This window comes from Dryobates pubescens, chromosome 6, assembly GCF_014839835.1.
Source record: "Dryobates pubescens isolate bDryPub1 chromosome 6, bDryPub1.pri, whole genome shotgun sequence".
Classification (NCBI taxonomy): domain Eukaryota; kingdom Metazoa; phylum Chordata; class Aves; order Piciformes; family Picidae; genus Dryobates; species Dryobates pubescens.
Genome location: NC_071617.1, coordinates 33,230,537 through 33,248,375, shown reverse-complemented (window position 1 = coordinate 33,248,375; position 17,839 = coordinate 33,230,537). Strand labels below are relative to the sequence as shown.

Sequence of the window (17,839 nt, the reverse complement as noted above, 5' to 3'; positions counted from 1 at the left end):
GGGAAAGAGGTATTTGGTTGTTGTCTATCTTGTCTGGGATTGTTTTGAAGTTGCTCCCACCATATACATGCACCTTACCTGCAAGACATCTGCTTTAGGACTGAAATTGCACACACATTTTTAAGGATTTCATAGATTTTCATAATGATTTTCATAGATTTCAAAGCAAAGGCCAGTGAAAGCATTACTGCATACTTAACATCTGCTTTTCTGAACACGAGGAAAAAGAGCTACAGAAAAGTTAAGGCAAATATCTTCAAAAGCATTAGTACCTAAGCCTCACAGAAATCAAAGCTAGGAGCCTAACAAGCTATGGACATCTGTGCTCAGGGGTCTTAAAGAGAAAATCTGTTCCATTTATTCTGAGTTCAAACTCACTTCACAAAATTGTACGTGTCCCTTTAGCATGTAGTGACTGTTGTTCATGCAAACACTCCGTATAGAAATGTGTGACATACTGTTTTGCACTTCTGCTTTCAGTAGACTGAAACCACCTTCAATATTCAGAAAGGTTTCCAGTTCTTGGAGGGAAGACAGAGCCTCATGAGATTTTGAAAAGCAGACTTTATTTAATAGGCACATAATTGCTTTAATAGCACTGGGCTGCACAGTTCACTTCACCATTTGTAAATGGTTTTGTCTGGTTACATTGCATTTCCTCAGTGTCAGTAGGATTCAAGTAAAAAAGTTACTGCTTTCATTTCTTTATCAGTTCTCAAGATGGAAAACACAAAACAGTCAACAGCTAGCACACAGGAGTATAATACAGACAGTACTGCCTGCGATGCAGTAGAATTCAAGACAAACTGAAATGTGAGCACTGAACGGTTAAAGCTGCAGGACAAGCACACTACATTTGCTCAGATGGGATTTTGCATTATGCAGGATAGAGATGAATGTTTCCCACAAATGTAACAAGGGGCTGGCTTTCTCATACTGAGAAACAAAGATTGTCCAACACGGACAAGAACGAGCATTTCAAAACAAAAGCAGCTCACGGGAAATTAGCTTCCTTATTATTTCTGATTATAAAAGTTATAATCCCTCAGCTGTAAAAGTTAAAAACCTAGAAGTACCACTTACAGGACTCTAAACCTGCAATTTAATCAGCTTTTCCCCCCTATATTACAACTCTTCGTGGTAAAATAAAATCACCTATAAGAGAAAAAAGCCTAACATTTTGGATGACTTTCATAATTAAGTAGTTTACTTGGTTTATGTATTTATTCCCTGAAAAAACTGCATTTTAGTATTTGACTAAATTCCATGCAGTACAAGCATATAAAATCAGAAATCAATAGAGGAAAACATTATTGCTCCATGAAAGAAAAAAGCACAACTTCTGACACTGTGCTATGAACATCATAAGAGATGCACATATGGCATTGAAACATTCTGAAAAAGGAGAAGTATTTAGTGAGTTTCGATGTCCTTAGGTCTTGCATTGCTTTCCAAATCGATGTTTCCAAAGTTAGTGCCTTGCAATTCTTTTTTTACATTATTTTTTTCTTTTTAGATATCTATATTCTCTAGCATGAACAGGACAGACAACATAAAACTAACAATGCCAAAATCTAGTGTGCCACACACTCTAATATACACTAGTTACTAGCACTTTACACTGATGGTACCTACTGTATTTGTAAAACTCATTTTAAAATCAGCTTGTCAAAGCTTTTGAGAAGCAATCTGGGCAACAGTGTGGGTATCTTTAGTGCCTACCACGAATACAGCCAATTACAGAATCAGAGGTCACTCTCTCCATACAGTGCTGATGAAAAAGAGGTGTAATCCAGAGCCCCAGGAACAGAACCTGGGCCGGTGTACGGAGGCATTCTCTTGATGCAGTACTGAGCCTGCTCAGGAGGGAGCTCTCGACGTAACTCATCTGCCAGGATATAAGGCTGGAAGGGGGGAATGGATTGACAAATTTAGTATATGTTCTTCAAAGTCACAAAGTATATTGATTTTCTGTAGCTGTGACTGGTAAACTTGGATATCTTGCCTATTTTTCTGAGACCAAATATTCTCCTTGGTAATTTCCCTCCCTAAACAAGAGCTGAAGGGGACAATCCTGCCCACAAACTGATAAGGTCAAAACTCAGTCTCGGATATGTGACTGTTTTATGATCTACTGAGACTGCTACTGTTACAGCTCCTCCACAGATAGCTACTCAGTATCGCTAAAGCACAATACTGTCCCTTCAGCAGTGACAGGACAGGCACATTTTCAGTTTAGATCCAGTATAGTTTCAAGGTCCTAAGGTAAGATTGCTCTTAATGGTTTGCATGTTGCGATACGAATGTCTGTTAACTCCATTAACATACCTGACAGTGTTTAAAATAGCAACACAATGAAAGCCATGTTTTTCTGAGACCTTGGCTTTTATCTTCCACATTAATTCCTACTGAGAACATGTCTGGAATTCAGAATGTGGTCCACAGTAACTGAGATCACAAAATCAATACAAACAGCCAGAATGAGAAAATCAATAGAGTGAGCCTGGGCAAAGAGACCTATACAGCTGTGATCTCTCTTTTCTCCACAGCACAGGATTAGCTCCCTAGCAGCACTGTTTATGACCCTGACTGCTCCAGAAGCTCTTGTGTTGCCATTATACTCCCCTTCATCTTCATACAACACTCATACACAAGTGGGTCTGGTTGTGGAGAGGAAAGCATGCCACATTCAGGAGCTTCCTCCACCAATTCATTAACTAGAAGAGGCCTCCTCCTCTGACTCCTCCTAGGACAGGGGTATACCACACTGCATCACCGTGTTGGATGAACTGTAAGGTCATGCCATTGGCACACAATTGCAGCAGACCTAGGCTGTGTTCCAGAGGGTCTAACTCTGCATTGGAACATCCAAATAACAGGAGATCTCTAGGGATCTGTAGGATTCCTCTCTAATCAAAGCTGTTGTGCAAAAACAATCTGATGTACAATTGTACATCAATAGTGGCTCAGTTGGTAGCATATAAGACCCTTAATGGGAAGGTTGTGAGTTCAAGCCTGCAGTGGGCAGTAGTGACAGGTTGGACTCGATGATCTTTGAGGTCTCTTCCAACCTTAGTGATACTGAAAAAAAAATTACTGAATATATCCATTATACTAACAAAGTGTCTAACTCTTGTCCAAGATACCTAATTTCTATGTTGGCTCTTTATGATATGAGGGTACACAGACTAAGCCTTGAATTCTGCACTAATTTCAGCCGAGTCTTGGTTCCAAACAAGAAGAAAAGGCAAGTGCTTTCTCTGAAATCTTACAAACTGAAAACAAAGCTTCACTATTACTAAAAGGCTCGTATAAGACTTTCAGCAAAGAAAGGCTAAATAGGAGAGCTGTTGAATCTTTGCAGCCAGCAGGATGATGACTGACCTTATCTGAAGCCAGGATTCTGAAGGAAGCTATGACTTGCTCAGCTGTGTCTGTGTCTGCTGTTTCTCTGGTCATGAAGTCAATGAAGGACTGGAAAGTGACGGTTCCTTGCCCATTGGGGTCAACCAGAGACATGATTCGGGCAAACTCAGCTTCACCCTTTCACAGAATCCAAACCAAAACAAAAATGGTCACTGTAATACGAGTTGCACATGTCTCTTATGAACTAGCAGGGACCAGTGATTACAAACTCTTAAAAGCATCTTAAAGCATCTTCCTGACTTAAGAACGTTAACTGTCAAAGCCAGTCAAATTTGGGATTTTAAATGCCCACCTCTCTTTTTTGTACAAGGACTCTGTGCTTTTGCAACATGTATTCTTTGTCCTAAATGCATAGTATATACCTTTCAATTAACCTTCTGCAACTTTTCCCCCCTCCTGCCCTCCCACAACACCTATGTAACTTGTTTTAACTTAACAATTCATTTTACATTCTGTCCCTAAACCACTGTAATTTAGGTACTGTGGTGACACAGTAGCCTGAGAAGCAATACTCACAGACCCACAGAACTAATAAATAAGGGAAACAGTTCTGAAAATGTCATGCCCAGTACAGGATGGTTCAATTATGGCTAAACCTTTTTGCCCCACTAAAAAGGGTGAATTTGGAGATAAATATTCAGAATAAGTAAGTGAAGGAAAGAAAATGCAACCCTCAAAGCCTGGTTTATGAGAATTAAACAGCATCAAACTCATTCTTTCTCATGCAGATAAAAAAGGAAAAAAGAAAAAAAAAATACAATTTAAGAACTGTTAATTTCAACTTTTAAGGTTTAGTTAGTTCAAAGAGCACTTCAGAGGACCACAGAATATGGTTTTAAAGTGTCTAGTTTTAATTTTTACTTCCCTTCTAACCATTTGAAAATAGAGAAAAAGCAAAGAAACAACAAATTAGCATCACTAGTGTAAAATGTATTAGTAGTATTCTGTCAACTTCAATAAGCTTTAGTGTTGCTGTGGTTAATGTTATAAGCTGTATGCACAATCAATTGCCATAATTTCTTAAAAGTCATACCAAATCATAACCCATTGAAATTAAGCAAGCTCTGAAATCATCGTGGTCCATCAATCCATTCTTCCTCTATTGACCAAAACAACATAAGGAATATAAAAATGAAGGTTTGAAGAATCCCAGGTAGTTTCCAGAGAGATGGTGAGTTGAGACCATTGGCATATTGGATCCAGTGTTAACAGTATTCATTGATGTTGCCCAAGTGGGTTACCAGAATCATCACATTTCAAAGGAGAAAGAAGCAACTAACATATTACAGACAGGAAACAGACATTTTCACCACAGAAAGTAACATCAGGAAAGGTCAGGGGAGAGATAAGGGAGAAGAGGAGGTGAATGAGACAAGAATACAAAGAACACAGAGAAGACAAAGGGGAAGGAGAAAAGTTTGTTACTAAACTAGTCAAACTGGAAATGCTCAAGCTGTGTCCCTGATACAAAATGTCTTTGAAAGGTTGTGCATGGGATGAGCCAGCGTCTAAAATGTATTCTTAAAACCAGTCTGAAAATAGTGTATCACTGACTTTCAAATACTCCACTCCAAAGCTAAGGCACACTGTGAGAGCTGCCTGCTGACATACAGGAAACAGGTACAGGGATTTTCCTTCTGTCTGCAGGCTGTCAAGATCTGGACTAGAGCAGAGCGATAGCATCAGATGTGCATACTGGCTTCAAGGATGAGACCTGCAAGACTTAGAAGGAGGTCAGTTGAAGACCTTGTATAAAAGGAGGTTTCTCATTTTCCAGGCAGTATCACACCTGTGGCATTCCTGACTCAAAGATGAGTAAACATGAAATGGCATGACAGTCAGAAGGTAAACAATAATTTGTTCTGTGTTGTGATACAGTGTAGTAGTTTGGAGAGAATTGTGTCATCCTAAATGAGGAGAGAGCAGTAGAGAGCTTGTATTGAGCCCAAGGAAAGGAAAATTAGCAAAAAAAAAAATAGCCTGAATACAAGAATCATAGGAGCTCCCCATAAAATGCCTCAAGCCAAGTAAAAGAAACAACCTGAAAAAACTTTGACAAATGCATAGAAAGTGATGCTGACAGTCCATCTAATCCAGTTGTGTTCCCAGAGGCAGGATCTTTTCAAAGCATTATGATCAAAACACTGGAATTTAAATCCACAGTCTCTTTGGTTGTTACATTATATTTGACTATCCGAAAACAGAACAATATCAATTTCCTCTACCTGCAGGTCATTTCCAACCTGTCCTAGACTGATGAGGCAGGCTTTAAATTCATCAGAATTCAGATTATCAGATTCATCCTAGCATCCCATCACAGGTCATGCATTTGGGAAGGTGAAAGGAAACAAAGAAAAATCACAAATCAGGTTAGTTGGTTAGTAAAGAAATTTCTGTTCTTGTATGAGTAGCCATATTTTTACAGAAGTTCATGGAAATACACTGTCAACATTCTGCAATGAATTTCCTAAAAAGTGCACCACTTTTGCAGTTTCATGCTTTAGGTTTTCTCTGAATGGAAGAGGGTCCTTCAACTACAAAGTTAAAACTGTGCTTCCTCTACAGGTGCTTTTCTAACATTTTTGCTGATAAGGCAGCTTGAACTCCCATTTGCTTCCTTCAGATCACTGGACATTTTTTCCCCATTTGTTGTTACTTAACTCTTGATTTGATAATATTACTTAAGTACTGAATATGCGTATCTCAAAAGAGAGAAGTACAAAACAATTGATTTCTTGTCTCGATCAAAAAATACATTCGCAAGTGTCAAATTATTTTCCGTTATCTGTCTTCTTTCATAACCTACACAGTAAGGCTTTGCTTTGAAAACTGACTTTAAAAAAGCCCCACTGAACTCTGGGTGAAATTGCTCCTTAGTAAGACCACATCAAACTGAATCACTCTTTTGACCTAATACATTTTTCCTTTTGCAGGTCAAGAAATTCCCATTAACTTCTTAAAAGACAGACTGCCTCATCCTCATCTTCCTGTTTGCACAAAATGTGTCCTGTCAGAGGTGTATTCCAGACTGAGTTAACATGAACACGATTAAAGAGATGTTCTCAGAAGAAAAATTATTACCCTGACTGATTTTACAGACTGACAATGTGGAGAAGATCCAAGGATTTCTGTCTGCTATGCATTTGCCTGCTAGAGGAATAATTTCTTTCTGAAAATTTTCGTATAGTTATGCATAACTAAAATTATAGGAGTTTTACAAAAGGCACTGGGAATATTTATTATATTCATAGAATGAAGTGGTGCTTTATTAGCTTCAGAACAGCATGCACTCTTGACATATCCTGCTGTTATTATATTGACTCCATCTGCATCAACCCCCACCAGCTACATAAAGGGAAGATGAAAAATAGCAGCGGGAAGTCAATGCAAAGATGCAAACCTGTGGCAGCATTTAGTCAAACGCCATAATCGCATTGAAGTGAGTTAGTTTCCTTTAATATTTCCATTTTATAGGCTAATTCTTGCTATAAAGCATTTCCAAACGGTTTATTTTATCATTCTGAAAATGTTAATCTAGTCTAGCTTAAAACTCTCAAAAATCATCCTGAAGACAGGCTACAGCAGTGAAGTGAATCAGCTCATTTTACTTTATTTCTAAAGCCAGAGATTTTAATGTGTGACTGCAAACAAGTATTATATAAAAACAGGAGCTAAGAGCCAAACTCTGTCCCTCCACTTCCTCTACCAGGTGTCGGTACAGCACTATCAGGTACCTGATTACACTATAAGGGTGGGTGGTCAGCATGTGCATGAACTCCCTCACCAGTACATAACACGGCAGTTATGCAATAGGTAGCAAATGTCAGAACGGAGTGAGAGTGACCAAGAATCCATTCTCTTTAGGAGAGGAGTACAATGATTTTACTGGAGCTCACAACTGTTATTTCTCAGTGAGAGTCCAAATATTTGGACTATGCTGTAGCAGGTTCTCACATTCCCACAACCATTAATTTTTAATTTGCATTATATACAGCCTAAAAAAAGATATCTTTGCCTTTGCAGTGTATCAGACTTTCATGGAATACAATGGTATATTGCAATTTATCAAGCCCATGCAAGGGCTTTCTCATTGCAAAATGGTTCTTTGTATTTATTTTTGTTGTTTGGAGACCATTAATCACTGAAATTATTATTTTTTAATAATGTGAGTAACTTTGTTCATAAAATCCTGACAATACAAAGAAAACCACTAAGATCTCATTATTAGTCCTCAGAAATCTATTCCTTCCTCTTTGTGATTTATATCTAGCCCTACAAAACAATTGAGCTTCTGAGTCAAAGTAATGTATTCTTAAATATGTCCTTCAGTTTCCTGAATGCTAACTGACTTGCTCCTTTGAACAGAGAGATACTGCTTTCCTGTTAGTAAAATATTAGGGTGGCATGATGCTATCACCCTGCATGCAAAGTTCCTACTTAAAATCTGCATGGTGCACAAAAATCAATAGAAGAATATGTTAACAGGCATTAGGATGTTACATGCAGAGCAGCTGCAGATATTTAATCACATATTTTATAATCTTATTTAAAATTTACTAAATGCAGTGAATTAAGGGGAAAAAAAAAATCCCTGCATAAAAAGACATCAAAATCAGTGACTGACAAGGTATCTCTGTTGGTGTCCCAGTCTGTGCACACCTTAAGTCAGCTATACACCATTCCAAGCACTTCTGAACTGCTTCTGTGATCCCTACATTGTGTCCCACTTTCTCTTTTTCTCTCTGTGTAGTCACATAAAGGAAGGTAACATACCAGAACTGCTAAAGATTTATATTTATACCTACAACTAGACTGTGCCTTCTGGCACAGCCTCCAGCAAGGAGTAGTGGGTAAGTAGCACCATCAGGAATAACCACTGGGGTACCAGCATGCGTACACGCCTGTTGGAAATGCAGGAGCCCAGAGGGCTGCCCCCTTGTCCCAAGGGAGTTAACCTATTTACCATTTGGCCTTCAAGAAGGGTGACTTCTAACACTTGCTATCTTAGCATATCTCCAACTGGTAGATGCACTGAAAGAAACACAAATTCTTCCTGCATTTGTAATTCATGTAAGCACGGTACCCACTTACTGCAGTTTGAGAGCCAAGCACATGCAGTGCCCCCCCAAAAGCCTTGTAAAATACTGGACAATTTCCTTTCACATATTCAAGACATTTTAAATGGCTTCACCCAATTATTTAACTCTTTTTCAAAAGACTAACAATTCCAGAATTAAGACCCATGATGGATTATGAACTGTGAGATATTTCATTTTTCATATATTCTTCCTTGTGAGGAAGTTAGGGGGTCCTATTATAAGTAAAAAATGTTTCTAGAAGCACTCCACAGAAAGTTTTTAAGTTTTAAAATACATTATTTGAAATGGGTTAAGGGAGCTACTCTGTGTATTTGCACTTTGCTAACATTCTCAACACACACCAAGAGTCAAACATTAAGATGTATCTTAAAATGGAGAAATGCCACAGAAGCCAGAAGTACAGCATGCATAAATGATTCTTTTATGCTTAGGTATTTAAAGCCCACTCACCAGGGAGAGTATTAAGTTTCTTAATCTCTTCTGGCTGTTCAGCATTGTCAACAGCAGTCCATTTCTTTTGGTGTATTTTTTTCAGCTATGGCAGGTATTCAGAAATGTTGCTAAGCACAACAAAATTCTTACATATACTGCTAATTCCATCTGACATGGATAAGCCAGTATTTTTTATGTTAGTGCTTAGGCTCAGATGATCCAGTTTCATCTGCATTTCTCTTTAAGGTGATCAAGACCATAAAAGAAACCTTTACTGCCATCTCTATCTAAATTCCAAATCTAGAATCTTCATTATTTTGTGTACTCTGAAGGACCCTTTATTCACCAACACTAAATATTTGAATATGCAAGGACACAGGAAAAATGCCTGCTTCTCTCAAGCATGTTTGTTCAATGTCTCCTAGTCTGTGTAGATGGAGTCACATCTGCCCATCAAATTACAGTGTAATTTAGTCAGTATAAGCTTCTCCAGTCCCATGCAGAAAGCCTGTGTTAATGATTGAGTGGCTTTAGATCTCACTTTCTTCATTTCTTTAGCTTGCATTGTGCTACTAATTGTTGCACTCTGTCAGTGCAAAAATCTACCTAGACTGATTTCCCATGTCTGATATAAGGGTTCACATATGCAAAATGGTCCTTCCCTTAACATTATCCTTCCAGACCTCCTTTTTAAGGCCTTCAGACATATATATGTCATGGCAGAAGGTAAGATCTGCATGTGAATTTGCCCTCCAGGCCCAGGTTGTTGAGGCCATAGAAACTGATGAAGTATCTGTCTCCTTCAGCTTCTGACCTGAACACTCAGGCTTCCTGCAACAGAAATAAAGGCAGAATGGACACTACCTGAAGCCATTATAACTTGGTAAAAAAGGACACAAGGGATAGGCAAGGTCCTCAGAGCTGGGAAGCACTTAAGTTGCATGTTGTCACAGCTCATCTCCAATCTGCCTGCAACAGTGTGACATGAGTGCCCTCTTCCAGGCCAACACAACCTTTCCCAAGTCCTTATTCTCAAAGTCTTGCTGTATCTGCAAAATCTAAAGATCTGTAACAATAGGGTTGGCTGGTGTAGGATTTAACTTCTCCCTTTGAAACCTACTGAGGCATCAAGAGATGTCCGTATCTCCTCAGCCACTGAACCAGCCATGACACAGGCTTGCCAGAGAACTCACCCATAAACTACAAAGATAAGGGATGCCAGAAATGGCCTTCTAGTGTAAGGTACACTAGGGTTCAGTCACCTTGCTTCCTTATCTTTAGAGAGCCATCCAATCTTTGATCGAAGTAGCTGGTTTCCCTTAATTTGGTCTCAAATACTGGTGTGTAATTTATCCAGGCCTGGGACTCAAGTCTGTTTTTAATAGCTCAATTCTCTGCTCCAGTATATTGGGAAGCCATTTAGTATGATACCTCCTTCCGCCCCAGGAAATTTGTCTCTGCTTCTGTGAAGCTATCTTCTGCTTCCTTAAAAATTAAGATTTTCTGTGATTTTCTGTTCCTGGTTTCTGTGTAGCTAACCATACTATGCTTGTGTGTTTCTTCAGAAAGCAGAGACCTGGCAATTCTGCTTTTCTTTCTAAACAATTATGGATATTCTAAAGAATATTTACCAAACTGCAACTGTCGGCATCCAATGCACATCAAGTATAAGTCCAGGTCTGGGTAGCCATTTTGAGTCAAGTTGGACAAGCAGTGAAAAGAAAGGAGTATTTTGCTATAGCCCAAAATGATCTGGAGAAGCCCACTCATGTGATAACTGTAGGGGGTTAAGCACAGTCTGCTAACTACACAAATATGTACTGGGAAAAAGACAGCTTGCTGGTGCTGCTTGATGGTAATCTTTTTTAAGCATTTGAAATGTGAACTTTGTTGTGAAGATGGGTTCCTGTGAGCACAGTGCCAGCAGAGCTAACTTATGTGCAGATTATTCCCCAACTGGGAGTGTCAGATCCCTTTCTGTGTGTAGTTTTCTATTGTGTCTATTCATAAATATCCATGAATATTGTGTAACTCAAACAATGAGTTAAATTTCTTCATGATATTATTTTAATTCCTACTTTTTTATCATCCATGATTAGATACCTGAAAAAAACAGCTTCTTATTTTCCATATAGAACCAGAAAAATAAAGGATTGTCCTCAAGAGCTATCAGTGCACCAGCTACATTCCCTACAAATCTGCTTCTAGGGGGACAAGTTGTGATTCGAATTTTAAACAAAACAAAACAAAATAAACGCACAAACAAAAAAACAACCTGTAGAGATTATAGCTAAATTCAATGAAATGGTAGCTGCTGGCAAGTACGTAGAGCATGCTGCACTGCCTCAAAATAAAGGTGCATGTCATCTTCCAAAACACAGAGACTTATCCAGTTCTGCCTATTATTTAAACAAATACTCAACCATATTAGCAGAACTATAATTTTGCATTACGTTTAAAGAGTAAAACTCAATCTTTAACATATCCATACAATGCTATGATTCCTTAAGGAATGTTTTAAAAAGAGCCTACTGGCACTGCATTTGCAGTTTTTTAAAAAAGGCTTACATGTGGAACGAGAAGAACATTTCTTTTGGGAACAATAAACATTGCTAACCGAGAAAAAAAACCCAAACAGGAGTACTGTACCCTGTCAAAATGATTGAATGATGCTCTGAAGTCATTCATTTGCTCCTGGGTGATACCCTTGGCATCTCTGGTGAGGATCTGAGTCTCAACCTCATTGATAGTTCGAGCAATGGTGGTAAGTAGGAGCTCCCATCCGACACGGATGTGCTATGAGAAAGAAAAACCTGATTTAATAAAGTATCAAATACATTTTTCTAAGACTATAACAACTATGATAAGCAAAAAATAATCTCTAAATATTTGTGATACCTTTTCCATACCACCAACTCAGTATTATGACCAAGGATCGTTAAAAATACAAAACACCCTCAGGAAAATATGTAACAGTTACTTCATTACACGTAAAAATAAATGGAAACAAAACAAGTCTTGTGAGATTATCAGAAAGTCTGCCAAATTCCATCCTCTTTTGTAGTCTCTTCAGATGAGGGACAGTAGTTATATGGCAGAAGAGGGCAAAATAAACAAGTACAAAAGGGAATAAATGACTACCTCCATAGTATAATTGGTGTGCTTGTTGTCAAACACCAGGGCTTCTTGTATAAGCTGATGATCTCCTTCCAGTTTGTCAATGTTGTGTTTATAATTAATGATATTGTGTTCATATTGCTTCAGCTGATTCATCTGGTCCTCTAAAGGCCCTGTCATTTCAATTGAGCTGCGGGCAATTTCCTGTTGAAAGAAACAAAAACAGACCCCCACCCCACAAAATTAAGCTTTAGATTTGCTAATTTGACCAACTTTCACATAAAACTGTAACATTTTCATACTAAGAAGCAACAGTAATAAAACCTTCATACAGGGCAGACAAGGAATTTTGTAGAAAACACATTTCAGAAGAAATGCAGGACGTCTATTTCTGTAATTAGTACAGTGACCCCAGTGATCCTGGCATCTTTCCTTCATAGAGAACAGAAGCTAAACTGTAATTATTTAGTGAGCAATTTTTCAAAGCTGTATCTCAGCTCACCACCAAGAAACAACTTTTACAAGCTTTCACAGTTTAAAAAATCCTCTTAAAAGGTGCCAAAATCTCTGGATAAAACAGCTGGTGAAATATCAAGGAGATTGCTGTGTGTGTATAAAGCAGAGATAAAATGATTACAAACCACTTTGTTCATCAGCTTCTGTGTGAAGGTTTGACACTCACCTCCATCTTGGTCTGGATCCATGGCCCAATGACATTGGCCTGAGCAGCAAACTGGCGACGTAGGCGCTCATTGGCATGCTGCCGGGCTAGTTCCTCCTGCAAGGACTGATCCCTCTGAGGCACCAGCTGCTTCACCTGTTACAGTGGGAAAGCACTCAGTGTAAGCAGGCACCAATGAATAGTTTTAAAACAAATGGAACAAACACATCTACAGTTAATATATTTACTTGGGCAGTGTGACCAGAGAAACTGACATGGACAGAGGAAAAAACCTGACCTCCGTCTGGATTTAAGTTCCAGACAATTATTTAACTTGAACTGCTATTAGAGCAATAGCTTTGTTTTTGTTTTGAAACACAGGTGATTTTTCAATCTCTAAGTAACTGTTCTAAGAACAGTCAGTGGAAAGCATTTTATTCAAGTACAGCCATTACAACAAGATATATGAGACATATGCTATTCATCCTGTATACCTGAAGGTCTCTAATATGCTGCAAATACTTTTTTGTCTTACCCTTCTGGATTGCGCTGGGATATTCTGAAATTAGTCCTTATTGCTTGGTTTTTAAAACCCATTGAGGGTGTATTCTTGTCTGTCTAAATGTATGAATTCAGTGATTTCACACATTCTGTGCAATGATTTACTTTTGACATATTGTATCTCGGTTCCTAGTGAAATAACGTTTGTGTGTTTTCTCTAAAAGCCTCTCTTTAATCCCTCCCTAGCAATTTTTAGAAGTAATTTAAGGTACTTGCCAATTTCAGTCTAATTGGACACAACATTAGTTGTCCCAAAGATGCTAATTTTTGTACAACATTAATGAAAAGCAGCAGCTGGGTAGAAGAGACACGTTTTGTACAGAAAAAAAGAAGAGTCATCTTCTCTTCTGTTCTTTTGATGGCACCCCCTAGCCCATCAGCTGGCCACCAACTCTGCACTAGCCCAAACACATGCTTCTTTTGCTCTGCCAAAAAGCCAAAAAGGACGTTAAGTAATACCGAGTAACAGCACATTGTGAAGCAAGACTATTGTAAGGGCATAAGATATTGTAGAAAGTTCATTGTGGCATCTGATGATCACAAATAATTCACAGATGCATTGTAATGTACTCTGAATATTTTCAGTATTCTTAAACTAGAATGGTATGTTCCACTGTCTTTTATGTATTTAGCATACGTTACCTTTTCCCACTTGCTACGAATCTCTTCCACAGTAACAGTGCTGTAAGGATTACTTGCGCTTACTCTCATGCTGTAACTCTGAATAACTTTTTCAACTTCGTTCTGGATTGACAGTATGGCCTGTCTTTCACCATCTGCCTCTGGCAAAGTAGCTTTAAACTGATCATGTGCAGAGATTAAACTCTAAAATCAGAAACAGAGAGGAAAAGCGTGAACACTTTCATGTATGGCTCAACACCTGCAAGATCCTCTCTCAGCCTCTCCAACACCCTGTCAACATGTACAGAGAGGAAATAGCACATGTAGATACATTAATGAAACGCTCACAGATTCACAGATTGCATTGGGTTGCAAGGGATCCTCAAAGGTCATATTGCCCAACAACCCTGCAGTGAGCAGGGACACCTCCAACTAGATCAGGCTGCCCAGAGCCACATCAGCTCTGATCTTGCATGTCTCCAGTGATGGCACCTCAACCGCACCCTGAGCAACCTGTTGCAGTATTTTACCACTGTCATTGTAAAGAACTTCCTCCTTATCTTTAACCAAAATCTACCCTGCTCCAGTTTAAGACCACTGCCTCATACCCTATCACTACAAGCCCTTCTAAACAGCCTGTAGGTCGCCTTCAGATATAGAAATGTAGTTATAAGGTCTCCCCGAAGCCTTCTCTTCTCTGTTGCTACTTTTATGATCTCTAGAATATGCTTTCATATCAATGAAAAACCCTATTTATAGTAGAGCATACATTGTCTACCACCAAGAAAATGTCAAGACAACTATGGGTGGGTTTTTTTTACATGTGTTCTACTCTCTAAGAACAAAAAAAACTTCCTTTCTTGATTCCCCTGTGACTGAAAGCCAAAAAAAAACAGGCGACATTTACCTGGATTTCCTCTATGCTATGAACAATAAACATGTCCTGTAGGTCTTCCATAGCACCTTCCATCCAGTTGTTGAAAGGAGCAGCCCTTTTGGCAAACTCCAGGTGAAGCTGATCAATTGTTTCAAGCAATTTCTCCGTTCTCTGTAGAGGTTAGGAAAGGTACATTCCTTTGTTACTAGGGCAAGACCTAGCTCCCCACACATACCCACCCATGCACAAAGTCATGCCTCATCTTTTCAAAAGCAATTGACTTTATTGCTGACTGATTTCACCACCTGCTTTAAGCATTCCCACTCAATGCAGACTCACTGACTGTGGTGAAGATACTCTCATATCCAACATGTTAAATGGACTACATGTTTTTGAAGGATAACAGGTAAAAACTACTTTTCTCTACTGATACTATTTTTGGGTTTGGATAGATTCATCTATCTACACATCAATTAAAATGTGCTAATCTTGCTTTAGTAATTTTTTTATAAGGATAAAAAGGAGGAGTTGGTCATACAGTTTTCACCTTGGTATACATGTGTGTGGCTTCTTCTCTTCTTAAGAAACATGGTTTTGGAAACTACTTCAGTGCTTTGGAATATTTACTACCAAGAAAACTAACTCAGTGCTGGCTATTACCCTGATTAATCTAAAGCAAGTATGAAAATGTAAGCTTCTTATGTTTTTTGTTATCTTGCTAGACATCAAATTCCCAAAGAATAATGCTATAAATCACATACCATTTGTTACTGCTTTAGTACTGTTCTTGGCAGCTGAGTGCTGTCAAGTCTACCCTGAGAAGTTCAGTCTGCTTGCAAATGAAGCCATGCCAAAATAAAACGGAGATGTGAGGAAAGGGTTTACTGCTCTTTAGCTTCCAAAGTGAATGCTCAGTGACTGTTTTCAGATCTGAAACGAATGGTATATTCCCCTCACTGGCCCATCTGAGCTACAGCTCACTGTTAAATGGTTTACCTCCAGTGCCTCTCTCCTTTTCTGAGTAAGTGTTCCCAGGCTGTCCCATTGGTCACATATCTTTTGGCATCTATCATTGACACTTGCAGCATCATGGTAGTCCAGTTCACTAAGAAAGAGTGAAGACAAAACTGTGTGACTTTCTGATAGACACAAGCAGTTACATTGTCCAGAGTCTTCCACTGGCCCTCAGTAACTCCTCCCCTCTTTTTTGCAATATTTCTCCTCCAGGTAAGCAAGACTTGCAGTATAGGCACATGTGATCTAGACATTCAGCATTTCAGGAAGCACAGCACAGGAACCTCCATAGGATCAGCCTCCTCTGTTGTGAGAAAAATCAAAAATCCATCTATGGCACCCAGGTATCACAGATAATTAAAATGTCTGACCAGCTTTGTCTCATCTACTCCTGTGACACAAGCAGTTTGATCTCCTGAAAACCAGAATGCTTCAGCCTAGTCAAGTTTTTGAAGATTGGTACAGTTTTAAATTAATTGGCCTGAAATATACATTTGGTTTAAAATAACCCAATTATCAGTTCCAGCTTCATATGCTCTGAAACTAGCTTGAGAAACAGTCACCAAGTTGCATTTAAAGCATAATCTCTTTTTCACAGGCCTGATAATACTAACAGGGGCTGCTCATATCTGGGGCACAAAGAACAATTTTCATCTTCCTCTTCAGGATCTCCTCAGAGAGCTATACTCTAGAACTGGCTGGTTCAGAGAACAGCCATCTCCAGACCCATGTATGCCACCAGCATGTGTAAGTGCATGTAGCAGTAGCATTGCTTCTTTTGCTTGTTTAATGTTCTTACATTTTCCTGACATAAAGTAACTTATTATTCTGCCTAAGACTGGAATAACTTTTTAAAGGCTTTGTTCTTAGATTCTGCACTGACTCTGATTCAAATTGAATTTTTTATCTCAGGGGTAGATAATCCCCTTGGTTCTCCTGCAGCCATCAGGCCCATAATGAAAATACATATGTTTGGCACTCTGGAAGCTCACTTTTATAGGTGTATCACTGGGTTTAGCACTTGACTTCTCCTTGAGGACACTTTGCCGAGTACTAAATATTGCAGAGACTGTGATTATATGACAGCATGGCTATATCACAGTATATTAGAGGTTGGAAGGGATGTCAAGAGATCATCAGGTCCAACCCCCCTGCCAAAGCAGAATCACTTAGGGTAGTGTACACAGGAATGCATCCAGGTGGGTTTTGAAAGTCTCCAGAGAAGGAGATTCCACAACCTCCCTGGGCAGCCCTTTCCAGTAAATGTAAGATTTAAGGCTTGAATAAGACATTACATGCAGGTAGAATTTGTTCCCTTCTTTTGAACATTCTTCTAGGCAACTGGCAAGAGGAACTTACAGATCACTCTGCCAGTAAGTTAGAGAATTGCAGAAACATAAAATGGCTTAGGTTGGAAGGCACCTCAGAGATCATCTACTCCAACCTCCCCACTATGGGCAAGGACACCTCACAAATGGACACAGCTGCTCAAGGCCTCATTCAACCTGGCCTTGAACATCTGTAGGGAGGAGGCATCCATAACCTTCCTGGGCAGCCTATTTCAGAGTCTCACCCCTCTTGTACTGAAGAACTTCTTCCTAAGATCCAGTCTAAACCTACTCTCCCTCAGTTTAAACCATCACCCCCTGTCCTATTACTAGACACCCTAAAGAAAAGTCCCTCTCCCACCTTCCTGTATGTTCCCTTCAGTATTGAAAGGCAGCTATAAGGTCCCCCTAGAGTTTTCTCTTCACCAGGATGAACAATCTCAGCTCCCTCAGCCTATCCTCATAGCAGAGGTGTTTCAGCCCTTGCAGAGGACTGAAAAAGAACAGAGGCAGTTTTCATGTGTGAAGCTATACTGTAGGCCAGAAGCAGTGTTCACATTTCCTCCTATAAACTCAGAGCAACCTGGTTCAGGGTGACATTGAGAAGTATATGAACTATCACGTTTAAAAGAGGCTTCATATATGCTGCAATTGATCAAAAGTTGAAATTGAAGTAAAACAAGTGAAAATAAACTACTATGAC

General features: G+C 39.1%; 1 protein-coding gene across 7 annotated transcripts in view; it reads right to left on the bottom strand.

Moving 5' to 3' along the window:
- Positions 1–547: 547 nt before the first annotated feature.
- Positions 548–17,839, bottom strand: part of ACTN2 (actinin alpha 2) — a 69,592-nt gene continuing 52,300 nt past the window's right edge. For 3 of the 7 annotated variants that reach the window (XM_009905604.2, XM_054162282.1, XM_054162283.1), the window contains exons 13-21: positions 15,791–15,899; positions 14,825–14,965; positions 13,939–14,121; positions 12,757–12,891; positions 12,099–12,278; positions 11,607–11,753; positions 5,652–5,729; positions 3,385–3,543; positions 548–1,904 (exon numbers count right to left, since the gene is read on the bottom strand). In XM_009905604.2, coding sequence (XP_009903906.2) covers positions 1,746–1,904; positions 3,385–3,543; positions 5,652–5,729; positions 11,607–11,753; positions 12,099–12,278; positions 12,757–12,891; positions 13,939–14,121; positions 14,825–14,965; positions 15,791–15,899 — 1,291 coding nt within the window. In that variant the 3' untranslated portion in view covers positions 548–1,745. Of the gene's footprint in view, positions 1,905–3,384; positions 3,544–4,459; positions 4,526–5,651; positions 5,730–11,606; positions 11,754–12,098; positions 12,279–12,756; positions 12,892–13,938; positions 14,122–14,824; positions 14,966–15,790; positions 15,900–17,839 lie in introns of all 7 variants that reach the window. The other 4 variants (XM_009905533.2, XM_009905458.2, XM_054162284.1 and 1 more) reach the window with 2 other exon arrangements.